Source organism: Arachis duranensis, chromosome 2 (assembly GCF_000817695.3).
Source record: "Arachis duranensis cultivar V14167 chromosome 2, aradu.V14167.gnm2.J7QH, whole genome shotgun sequence".
NCBI classification, from domain to species: domain Eukaryota; kingdom Viridiplantae; phylum Streptophyta; class Magnoliopsida; order Fabales; family Fabaceae; genus Arachis; species Arachis duranensis.
This window is the reverse complement of record NC_029773.3, coordinates 16,154,786-16,168,419: the sequence shown is the minus strand read 5'-3', so window position 1 is coordinate 16,168,419 and position 13,634 is coordinate 16,154,786. Positions and strand designations below refer to the sequence as shown.

General features: G+C 34.5%; 1 protein-coding gene and 1 pseudogene across 1 annotated transcript in view; both read right to left on the bottom strand.

Annotated features, from left to right (window-relative positions):
- Positions 1-5,070: 5,070 nt before the first annotated feature.
- On the bottom strand, positions 5,071-7,295 carry LOC107473775 (40S ribosomal protein SA-like; annotated as a pseudogene).
- A 4,249-nt stretch (positions 7,296-11,544) lies between these two features.
- Positions 11,545-13,634, bottom strand: part of LOC107472104 (40S ribosomal protein SA-like) — an 81,782-nt gene continuing 79,692 nt past the window's right edge. Inside the window, exon 5 of the mRNA XM_052258010.1 lies at positions 11,545-11,859. Within this exon, the coding sequence (XP_052113970.1) occupies positions 11,777-11,859 (83 nt within the window). The 3' untranslated portion in view covers positions 11,545-11,776. The remainder of the gene's footprint in view (positions 11,860-13,634) is intronic.

Genomic DNA, 13,634 nt, shown 5'->3' with positions numbered 1-13,634 from the left:
CTAGATATAATTTATGATGCAAAAAAAATAATAAATTAATTATTAGTATAAAATAATTTTTTAATTTAAAAGAACACCAGAGAAAAAAATATAACACAATAAAACTTGGTATTAATGTGAATTCATGTTTTAAAAAAATAAAAAATGAAATTCATTTAAAATTAGTATATAATTATTTTTTTATGTGTAAGTTAATGAGAAATGTGTTGGCAGAGTGGCATAAGAGGAGACCTTGCGTGTAGTAGGTCCATTGTTCGAACCCTTCAACGATACTTTTTACCAATTTCGGGACAGCGGAGCACCTACGGTGGTTTGTGGCCCGCGAGTGCATCCGTGGACTCGCACGGGTCAACAGTGGTTTAGACACGAACCGACCAGTTTTCAACGGATTTAACCATCGTTGATTGAGTCATTTGCGTTTTCGGTTCATAGCATCAACCGAACCAACCAAACTACCAGTTCACTAGTTTTCCGGTCGAATTGGCCGATCCGGTCCACTTCTGATAATTATGCCTCGGCCTACCGGCCGGTCCGGTCTAGTTCTGATAACTATGCTTTTAGTACTCTTTTTTAGTATCTATAGTTTTTTACTATTATTATTATTTATGGTTAATTTTTTGTTTAATTTACTTTACCTAATGAGATCAATAAATCATATTATGAAAAGATAATAATAAATAGAGTTAATATACAAAAATCACAATTAAAAGAGTATATAATGTCAAATAAAAATTTAATAAAAAAATAAAAATAATAAATAATAGAAAAAGTGAGCTCATGTAGAGAGAAATAATAAGAATTTCATAAATAATACAATAACATGTTTAAAGAATAAAATTGGTGAAGGAAAAATAGATGTTTAGTGTAAATGGCTAAAAGCCAGTTAGTGAAACGCAGAAGCTAGAAATTGTTGCTTCTGGTAAACGTGATTTTGACTACAAAATCACTTCTCGTTTGCCAAATCAAAAGTTAGCCAAACAAAAAATTGAAACTTTCAATAAGCTTAAACGTGCTTTTTCTTCTCAAACGGATTTGCCAAACACACCCTCAATATATTGAGAAAATTAGTGATCAATATCCGACATTCTTCATTCTAATCAACATAACCTTTAAAGTAGCATGGACATAACTGAACATTATGTTTATATCAACTCTCTTTGATATTGCATTGATGATCAATTTTCTTTGCTGAAGTATTTCTTGTATTTCTTTAGGGTGTCTTTGGAAATTCAAATAACTGGAAATAATTTAATTTGTAAATCAAATCTTATATTTGGAATAGATAAAATTTAAGAATTGGTTTGATTTTTAAATATATAAAATTTAAAATATAATTAAGATCAAGTTTGAGGTAGCAGTTTTGGGGTGTTTATTAGTGGTGATGAAAAATTATGGGATAAATAAAAATTAAATTATTATATAAATATTTAAATCAACTTAATTTTTATTTTACATAAATTTAAATATACTTCATTTTAATTCATTTCATTTCGAACCAAATGAAATTGATTTTAAAAATAGTTTCAAATACACTTTTATGTAAAGTACACTATTGAACCAAAATTGATATGCTTGTATTATTGACAAGTTGACTAAATTACATCAAGTAATATTACGGTGAGTGAATGTCGTTCTCACGATGATTACGCGTGGCAAGTCTGCCCCAACTCACCCCGCCCCGCCTAGGCCGTCCCATAAACGGGACGGGCCGACCCGTCCCGCCAACTAAAATGGGTTCAAAATGCTAGTCTGTCCCATTTTATGGCGGATTGGTGGGTCGGCGGGTTAGCCCGCTTGACTTTTTTTTTAAATAACACTCATTAAAGTGAACTAAAATATAGTAATTAAAAAATTAAATAAAAATAAAAAATAGTCAAATTATAATATAAGTTTTTTACTATCTTTTTTTTTAATTTTTAACTTCAATAAAATTGTTCAAAATAATAATATAAAAATAGAACTATCTTTATTTTGAAAAATAAGTCATATAATTTGAACAAATATGCAAAATTGTAAAATAAGATAAATAAAGTTAATAACTAAAAGAAGAATAAAAACAAAAACAAAAAAAGTGTTTGAAAATTGTATAATTATTAATTTTATAATAGTAATCACTTTTTATTTAATAAAAAAAAAGAAAAATAAAAAATTCGGACCGGCGGATCGGCCTGCCCCGCCCTGCCAAAACGCACCAATTTGGCGGTGCGGGTTTGGCAGATTTTTTTAATTTGGCGGGCTCTAAATCCTAACCTGACGGGTTCATCCCGTTTTCCCACCCCTAACGATGATTAACGGATTAAAGCAAGCAATATCTAATTAAATCTCTAATTAGGTCCATCAAACATTGGCAAGAGGGTTGTGGATCTTGAATTAGAAGCAGGAACAGTGAAGAGGAGAATTGAGAGAACGAGAGAAGGCTTAGGTAGCATTTGTTTTGAGGTACTGGAATAAAGACTGAGAGACGGAGACCCTGAATCATGTTTCTTGGCTCAGAGACTGGTACTGAAATTTCTGTCTCTGTCTTCAAAATTTCAGTACCTCTAAAAAGTGGGGACACAGGAGACTGAAATTTTTAGAGACGGAGACTGAAATTTTAATAACATTTTATACCTAAAATACCCTCATTTCAATTAATTAATTCCAATTTTACCTTTTGTACAAATTAAATTAGAGTTTTATTCTTGTTTCAATTTATGTCTCCCACTTTGTACCAAACAGAATACTGAGATTTATTTTAGTCTCTGTCTCTCAGTCTCAGTTTTTCAATCTCTATCTTTCTACCAAACGCTACCATAGAGAATTAGGAAGTAATTAAGGATAGGGAATGTTAAAGGTTTCGGAGATGTTATATTCTTAGAAAACACTGACAAGTTTTTTTTTTTGTTAATTCAATACAATAGGGGAAATCTCGTAAAGTTCCTTACCGAGACAACAGACACACTCTCAATGGATCCTCCGCACGTTGGGCATACCTCTTCTGTGCGTCTTTCTCGTGGCGAGAACAGAACAACAAGGAAAGACCTGGCCAACCTGCCCGATGCTTGTGTTTCCTTACTTTGACTCAAGTAAAAATCTTTTCACAACAAATTATTTATAATCAAATTCTAATTCTTTGACAATTTAATTTTTCTTAACTTAATTAATTGCCAATTTCTTGGTCAATTAATTAAGAGAAAAGATGAAGAACGTTTTTTATTTAAAGCCACACAATTTTCAAAATACTATTCCTAGTCAAGTTAAAAATCATGACAAAAAGTTTAGAGCTAATTTCAATATTAAATTTTCTAAAGTAATAACGGAATCCAAGACAAAATTAGAATATTTTCTAATACTTCTAACTATTAAAGATGAAGAACGAAACTTAATCCTGAAAAAGTAGAAAAACATGAATCAAAATAAAGAAAACACTTGCATTACTAACCTATAAAAATAAAATAGAACTCCTAACCTTTAACAAGAGAGGTTTAGTTACTCATGGTAGAGAAGAAAATAACTAAAACTAAAGAAGGAAATATTCGGTTAAAGATGATCTCTATTTTGTGAACCTTGTTTATTTATTTATATCTAACTTCCTACCTATCTGAAATTTAAAAACTAATCTTGTCTTTTAAAGAGAAAGATAACTTATTTAAATTTAAATTTAATCTAATCTAAATCCTAACAACCAAATCGTATCTTTCTAGAAGAGGTTGTTGCTAACAAATCATTTAAATCTTGAATCTTGATTTGAATTGAAACTTCCTAGGAGTTGGTTAGGCACTTGGCGGTGGGCATGGTGTACTTAGTGATGGGCTTTGAAACTCTTTGGATTGTTGGGAGTGAAAAGTGCACTTGGAGTTTTGGTGCCCATTACTTGGAATTTTGGTGGAGTTGGGCGCTAGGGGTGTTCGCGGTGCGGTTTGGTTCGGTTTTTTTATCGAGGCCATACGAACCAAACCAAACTAATTAAAATCGGTTTGGTTTGGTTCGGTTTGTTCGGTTTTTTCAATCGATTCAAAAAATATACTACCATACTATTTCACAAAGTCATAACATTGAAATCAACAAGCACAAATACACAATAGCTAACAAAGTCTTGATCCAATGAAATTTAACGATAAAAGAAATTCAAATACGACAATTAAAGAAGTTTAAAAGTTCAGTATTCAACACAACTGAAAATAAAAATAAATTTTCATTAAAAGATAGCCAAGTTATGGTGTCTTCTCCAACAAAATAGCTAAACTTCTTAACGCAAACTAACTTGAAATAAAAAAACAGTTACATAATAATAATAATAATTTTATTTTTGGACAAAAGACTGTTATGTCGAAGAGAAACGTTGAGAATTGACTTGTACATTATTTGTTTTTGGAGACTAAAATGTCTGTTTTTAAAATTTACAAACTTATTTACAAACCTTCATAATTGATTCTATATATTAATTTTTTGGGGGGCTAAAATGTCCAATTTTAAAATTCTTGGGAACTGATTTGATAATTACTCTATAATTAAATTTCGAGAATCTCTAAAGACGAATTCATTTGAGATCAAAGTACACAACCTAAAATTTTTTGAACACCAATTTAAATTTATCCTTAAAATAATAAATATTTAATATGACTTGTGAATTATGATTATTTTATTTAATTAAAAAAATCCATGTCAAAACTATGCCCGTAAACATTATGAAAATTTCTTGTTTACAAAATGACTTATAATAAATTAATAATTAACTTTAGATCTTCATATATTTTAAGAAAATACCTAAGTTTATTTTATTGTACTTTTGCATATATACTGAAGTTATCTATATTTTTCAATACTAATCAAACTAAGAACAATCACCAAGAAAAAATTTGCCACGCAAAAAGTAGCATATTGTTGTCAATTAACTACTCAAACTTCCATTACGATTCCTCTTAAATTGTTGAAACTAAACAAGCTTCCATCGATACGTCAACAAAATTTTAAAACTCAATACCAAGACTACAAAATACTAAATATGCATGTTTTCTAAAGAAATAATCCCGGAAGAAAAATTACTCAGGAAGCAAAGAAAACATAGAAACAAAATTTCAAACTCGATGCCTAGTTCCAGCCAGTGGGAGCAACACCTCCAGGTGCAGGAACGGATGCCTGTGGAGCTGGAACTAGTTTCCAATCACCTGCAGCTGCGGATACAAAAGAACTTGGGTCAAATAAATTGCCATCACAGTTTTCGACAGAACTATGTTAAGAAGCACATATTTTCTTGCATATCAGGGAGAATGATTCAACACAACAACCCAAAATTATTTGACTAGAACATATTAGAAGCAAATACGACAATTATGTTGCATCAAATATAACAGATCTAGAGTGAAAATAATTATTCTTACCGGCGTCTGGTAGCAGGAGCAGCAGCAATGGGTTGCTGAGGAACTGGTTCAGTCCAGGATTGTTCAGCTGTAACAGCCCCCATTCTCCATCAGCTGTGGGGAAGCTGGCAATGCCAGCAGCACCAAAATCTTGAATGGCATATTTTGGGGCAGCTGGTAATTCCTCCTCCTCTTATTGCTTGGCCTCTTTAGGTTCTCTACAGAAGAATAAATCCACCTACACATGAAAAGTTGATAAATTTAGCTAAGGTTAAAAGGAAACCACATAATAAGACTATTATCTTTTGTTGAAATATGAAATTTTTTACACCTGTATGGACAACAAGAAAGATTGTTCTAAATAAGTGCATACGAGATCATACACTTACAATGCAGACATCGAGATACACAATAAATCTAAAAGTGCTACAAAATAATAATAGTTCAATCCGTTAAGAGCAAAAATTAGTTTATCATCACGTCCCACTTAAGCCCCGGACGAATAGTACCCCTCATCTGCAGAACCATCCATGCTAATAACCAAAACAGACAACCAATATTGTGCTTCTCCTTGTTATTAGTAGGAATGCAAACATCAACATAGCGCATCGGAGAATCGGTGTCACAGAAGGCAATGGTCGGAATATTTCCAAGAGCACCTTCCTTAATGGGCTGCACATATTTTTTTGAAAAAAAAAATAGAAAAACAAACCCAAGATGAGATCAATTAATAACAGAATTTCAAACTCCCACAAAAAACATATTGACAGCTAATAGTAAAACAAGTGAATAACATAAGTGGCACCTGATGATCAGTCTTTGGATCAGTCAGAATGAGTAGACGAGGCTCGTTATAGGATGTTTGCATTTGATTAGTGAATGTTCCAGGAGTGTGCCTTCTAGTGATTGCATTCGCAATAATGTATTGTGCAAACTTAACGACATCTCTCTGACCATATGGCCTAGCAGACTGAACAATGATGTCCTGCGGGTTCTTGATAGCAATAACAATCCTAGCAGCAAGTTGGAGCTTCGCCCATGTCTTGCCAATGTTAATTATGCAAATACCTGGAAACAAAGAATACAAAAAATCAACCAAACATAAAAATGCTTTCATAAACTCTATCATAAAATTATGATAATAAGCTATTTTGAACACAAAGGTGGTCATACAAAATATACTTACTCGTATCAAAATCTTGATTAGAAATTAAACTGACTCTTTGAATAGAAAACACGAAACAAATAAAGAAAAATTGACAAACCACTAGATTATAACAAATTTATAAAAAGTATATATCAAAAAAGGAACTTTGGATACAGGAAAAGATAAACGTAAAAAAATCGAATACAAAATTCACAAAAGAGCAAGGAATATATTATAAAAAAACAACTACGCACATCTGTGTTGTTTGCATTAGATTTCAAGAACTGAACTACTCACTACAGTTTGAGTAAATATGAAAAAATCCATATCAGAATAAACAATTTGAGACTGAAAAGATATAACATTTTGCAAAAAACCCTTCAAACTCGCCATAATCAACACACTCTTCAATAATATTCAGACTTAAAATCCAAAAGGAGAAACAAAAAAGATCACGAAGACTGACCATCATTTCATCGTTTGAAGACGTAGCGTTCCATCTGGAAGTCGCAATTTTTGGTTCCGAGGTGGACCTCAGCAGCAAGCATCATCTGGATGTCCTGCTCCTTCTGCGACAGCTGGCGTGGCGATGCGGCAGTTGTGGCGGCGGCAGAAGTGGCCATGGTTGCGGTGCAGATTTGCGCTCTTGAGATATTTGGAGAGAATGGAAGCTCCAACACGTAGCAGCCGCAGTATCAAATGAACTAGTTATTTGGAGTGAAGGGTATTTTAAGGGGATCCGTTTCTGTTTCTCTAAACCCTAGTTTTGTTGTGAAATGACACCAATGCCCTCTTCTTCCTCCTCGTAAGCATGTTTAGGGATGGCAACGGGTCCCCATGGGGCGGGGGGCATCCCAATATCTGTCCCCATCCCCGCCCCATCCCCATGACGGGTAACGAAGACCACGTATTCGCTGGGGACCTGTGTCTCCGCGGATATCCGCAGATTTTTGTAAAAATTAGTAAAAATTGAAAAAAAATGAAAAAAATTAGAGAAAATCAAAGATAATCTTCAATTGTCATTACAAACATAATATCCATAGTCTTTAAAGACTTAAATAGTAATAACAACAAACATAAACATCCAAACATATCCATAAACAACCAAATATTACATAAACAACCAACCATATTCATAAACAACAAAATAAAGTTCATGACATCATAAAAACATAATTCCACCATCTCAATGTTCCTTTCATCCCATAATGGTAGTGATGGTAGATTCCGACTTACTTGAATCCTACATTGACATGAAAACAATTTAAAGTTAAAATCATATAATAACTCAATAAGTCAATAATATAAAAACGTAGTGTCTTATATGTAATTTAATAGTTTACTTACGTCAACATCTCCTTCAATGTTATGAATTGTGTAGCACTCAAATCCTATGTTAGTTGTAGTGCCAAGTTCATTCCAAAGCCAATCTTGATTATACATTAGAGCCTCTAATGTGTCCAAACTCAACCTACTACAATGTGGCGTAACAAATCAACCATCCGTACTAAATGAAGATTCAGAGGCAACGGTAGAGATAAGAATCACCAAAAAATCCCTAGCAATAGCTTGCAAAGTAGGAAACTTCGCTCCATTTGACTTCCACCAATTTAAGATATCAAAATCATGTTCAGTTTGTGGTACCGGTCTCTCTTCAAGATAATAATCCAACTCGCTCTTTGTATCAATAAATGCGGATTTGTCACTTACATGTGCAGCAAAATCAGCTTGCCAATCTTCATGACTGAACTTCCTCCCCTTTGAACTTGAAGGAATTGATGGTGGTGGCGGCATATCTAATTGAGCAGCTTGGTCTCTCTCTCTTCCTTTTGTTGCATATTCTAAAACTAAATCTTGCACTACCCTTTTCATTTGACCAATTACAACACATGCCTCTGTCTCACCATATATTTTACGAAAAAAGAAATTCAATAAATACATCTTGTACCTAGGATCCAAAAGAGTCCCAATAGCCATAACTGTATTAATCACACCCCAATACTTTTCAAACTTAGTTATCATACTAGTAGCCATTATTTCAATTATCTCATTTCCACAATTTTTCCACTCCATCAAAGCCAACTTAATCACACAAACCTTAGGAAAATAAAGATTTGATGTAGGATAAGTTGTTCCAGAAAACAATTCAGTCACATCAAAAAATACCCTCAATCTTTAAAAAATCTCATCCGCCATATCCCAATCCTTTTCACTAGGCAAAGATTTATATTGAATCTCCCGCAATGACAATATTTCAAATACATCTCTATACATAATTGCAACTTCAAGTATCAAAATTGTTGAATTCCACCTAGTTTTACAATCAAGACAAAGATTTTTTGTGCAGGGTATTTTAAGTTGCGCACATGTTTCCTTAAATTTTTCTTCTCTTTTAAGTGTTGCAGTCCAATAATGAACAATATCCCTCACCCTTTCAATAGCAAGTGAAATAAGTTGTAACCCACCCTTGACAATCAAATTTAATATATGCGCACAACATCGCATGTGAAATAATTTACCACCCAAGATAAAGTTTCTATGTGACATTTTAGTCAAAATATTCTCAATCATAACGTCATTAGTACTACAATTATCAACAGTCAAAGTGGATACCTTCCTATCAAGATTCCAATCCATCAAACAATCCACAAGAACCTCTGAATGTACCTCAGCCGTGTGTGGAGCCGGCACATATATAAACCTGTAATGACAATTTAGTACAATTATAACCAGCTTTGCAATTATATAAACATTCGGAAGAACCTATAATGATAATATTATTACATTACAAGACAGCTTTGCAATTTTCAAGAATCATCAATGTAATAAGCCGTAATAGCCATATAACCTTTGTTTTGGTTGCTTGCTGTCCACATATCAGTCGTAATTGCAACTCGACTTTTATTACGCTCAAGGACATTCATTGTCTTCGATCTCTCATCGTTGTAGAGCTTCAAGATGTCACTCTTTAAAGTGTTGCGAGTAATCATCTTGAAGAGAGGGTGCAAAGCATTGCAAAATCGTTGAAGCCCAATGTGGTCCACAATAGATAGCGGATACTTGTGAAGACAAACCATAACTGATAACTCTTTCCTTGTATTTTCTTGGTCAAAGGTATATGCACCAACCACAACTGATTCTCCACTAGTTGTTGGAGTTGTCTTCATCATACATTGTCTTATATCTCTAGTGGTGCAGATCTTGCAGCTTTTGAAGTGATCACATAAGTGCAAAGTGCCTTGTTTTGGGTCACCAAGTAGCTTCGATTTGCAATAATTACATTCAACCTTTAATTTTCCCTTGATTTCTACAATCTTGAAGTGATTCCACACTTTGGAGGTTAACTTCCTCTTTCGAACACCACTTGTAGAGTTTGTCGTTCCTTCATTAGTAGTTGCGGTATCCGTTGGGGGTTCTTGAGGTTGAGATTAAGGAGCTTCTTGCGTAGTTTGAATATTAGTGCCTATAGGTTCTTCCGATGGAGCATTCTTCTCAAGAGTATTACTCAATGCATCCGAAGAAGACATTTTATAAATCATGAAAAATAAATCATGAATCAAAATCATATTAATCTAAAATATAAATCATGAATTAAAATCTCGTTAACCTAACTCAAAAATATAAATTATAAATTATAAATTAAAATTGAGCTCTCCAAACTATTCAAATAACACTACTTAGATATGAATATGATATTAGTTAAAACTGTTTGGTCTAGTGAAACAGATCAAAGAATAAAGGAACTGGAAGCAGGGTAGTAAATTAGAGTCTAAATCATTAACCGATTCGGTTATATTCTGTTTTTATCCTTCTTCTAAGCTATATATATATATAATTGTATTATGTGCCTCGCTCTTATATATTTATTTGGCCTAATTCATTCAGACTTAACTGCCAAGACAATAATCACCACTCAATATCATATCTAATGTAATCAAATATTTAAATAGGAACAACTCTTCACTGGAATAAAAATGCAAATATTGTTTATCAAATTATTTTGCAATGACTTTTAAAAAGAATGAAACCATTTGGACTTAGCATAATAAACTTTTATGCAGAAACAAACATGGCACCGACAAACTATGAGGCATAGTTTTGAAAATTAGGACGACCCAAAAAATTAGTCCAATTCAGAATATTAACTCAGAAATATAAATTACACAACCAAAAATTCATAATCAGAATCAGATTAACCTAACTTTAGATTAACTCAATATTAACTCAGAAATATTAATCAGAATCAGAAATCAAATTCATATCAACCTAACTCAGAAATATAAATTACACAACCAGAATCCAGAAATTCATAGTCAGAAAATCATTAACCTAATCAGAAATTCAGAAATTCGTTAACCAAATCAGAAATTAATTAACCTAATCAGAAATTTAGAAATTCAGTAACCTAATTAGAAATTCAGCAACTCAAAACTCAAAAATTCAGAAATTCAAAACACAAAAATTCAAATTAATAGGAATTTCACTAATTCAGAACACCCAAATTCGTTACCCTAATTCAGAAATCTAAATACAGAAAAGCAGATAGAAGACCAGCGAAGACCAGGGCTGACTTACCTGAACCTGATGGAGAAAAGGGGAAGGAAGACTAGCGTCCAGCGAAGACTGGCAATGCGAACAAGAGAAGATGACGACCACGACCAGGAAAAGACGACGACGTTGCTGAGTCTGGGGTGGGAGGCGGCGCTGAGAGACCAGAGGGTGGAAGGCGGCGGCGACGGTCGGTGGTCAGCGGGAAGGAGGCAGAAGGGGCTAAGGGTTTGAGGAGGAGTGGAGACGAGAGTCTCAGGTCTCAGCTCAGTTCTCGCTCTCTGTCTCTCTCTGAAGCAGGACGGCTAGGGTTAGGTTATGTTCAAATGAGAGTGGCTCACATATAATATATATATATCAGGGCATTTTTGTCTTTTCACACAAACAGAGATTTAACGGGTCTCCACGTGGCGGGGACCTCTCCCGTCCCCGCGGGTGAAAATTACCCCCCATACCTGCTCCCCGACGGGTAAATCCCTGCGGGTACCCGCCCCACCGGGGATTTTTGCCATGCCTAGCAAAAAGTAGCATGTCGTTGTCAATTAACTGCTCAAACTTCCATTACGAATCCTCTTAAATTGTTGAAACTAAACAAGCATCCATCGATACGTCAACAAAATTTTAAAACTCAATACTAAGACTACAAAATACTAAATATGTATATTTCCTAAAGAAATAATCCTGGAAGGAAAATTGCTCAGGAAGTAAGGAAAACATTGAAACAAAATTCCAAACTCGATGCCTAGTCCCAGCCAGTGGGAGCAACACCTCCAGGTGCGGGAACGGATGCCTGTGGAGCTGGAACTGGCTCCCAATCACCTGTAGCTGCGGATACAAAAGAACTTGGGTCAAATAAATTGCCATCATAGTTTTCGACAGAACTATGTTAAGGCGCACAGATTTTCTTATATATCGAGGGAGAATGATTCAACACAACAACCTAGAATTATTTGACTAGTACATATTAGAAGTAAATACGACAATTATGTTGCATCAAATTTAACAGATTCAGAGTGAAAATAATTATTCATACCGGCGTTTGGGGCCCAGTTAGCAGGAGCAGCTGTAATGGGTTGCTGAGGAACTGGTTCAGTCCAGGATTGTTCAGCTGTAACAGCCCCCCATTCCCCATCAGCTGCGGGGAAGCCGGCAATGCCAGCAGCACCAAAATCTTGAACGGCATATTCTGGAGCAGCTGGTAATTCCTCCTCCTCTTGTTGCTTGGCCTCTTCAGGTTCTCTATAGAAGAATAAATCCACCTACACATGAAAAGTTGACAAATTTAACTAAGGTTCAAAGGAAACCACATAATAAGACTACTATCTTTTGTTAAAATATGAAATCTTTTACACCTGTATGTACAGCAAGAAAGATTGTTCTAAATAAGTGCATACGAGATCAGACACTTACAATGCAGACATTGGGAAACACAATAAATCTAAAAGTGCTACAAAATAATAATAGTTCAATCCGTTAAGAGAAAAAATTAGTTTACCATCACGTCCCACTTAAGCCCCAGACGAATAGTACCCTTCATCTGCAGAACCATCCTTGCTAATAACCAAAATAGACAACCAATATTGTGCTTCCCCTTGTTATTGGCAGGAATGCCAACATCAACATAGCGCATCGGAAAATCGGTGTCACAGAAGGCAATGGTCGGAATATTTCCAAGAGCACCTTCCTTAATGGGCTGCACATATTTTTTTTGAAAAAAAGAAGAAAAACAAACCCAAGACGAGATCAATTAATAACAGAATTTCAAACTCCTACAAAAAAACATATTGACAGTTAATAGTGAAACAAGTGAATAACATAAGTGGCACCTGATGATCAGTCCTTGGATCAGTCAGAATGAGTAGACGAGGCTCGTTATAGGATGTTTGCATTTGATTAGTGAATGTTCCAGGAGTGTGCCTTCCAGCAATTGCATTCGCACTAGTGTATTATGCAAACTTAAGGACAGCTCTCTGACCATATGGCCTAGCAGACTGAACAATGATGTCCTGCGGGTTTTCGATATCAACAATAATTATGTAAATACCTGGGAACAAGGAATATGAAAAATCAACCAAACATAAAAATGCTTTCATAAGCTCTATCATAAAATTATGATAATAAGCTATTTTGAACACAAAGGTGGTCATTGGTGGACGAAATTGTGATCATATTCATTGTAATTGGATTTTAGAAATTGGCACGAGTGGACACAACTCCGTTCAACTAACCAGCAAGTGTACTGGGTCGTCCAAGTAATAAACCTTACGTGAGTAAGGGTCGATCCCACAGAGATTGTTGGTATGAAGCAAGCTATGGTCACCTTGCAAATCTCAGTTAGGCAGATTAAAGGGGAATTGTGATTATTGGAATAAATAATAAAAAGGAATAATAAAAGGGATAGAATACTTATGCAGATTCATTGGTGGGAATTTCAGATAAGCGGATGGAGATGCTGCAGAGCCCAAGGACGCCTGCTCTCCTACTGCTTCTACTCAATCCTTCTTACTCCTTTCCATGGCAAGCTTTGTATAGGGGTTCACCATCAACTGTGGCTACTTTCATCCTCTCGGGAAAATGATCCTATGCGGCTGTCACTCGCA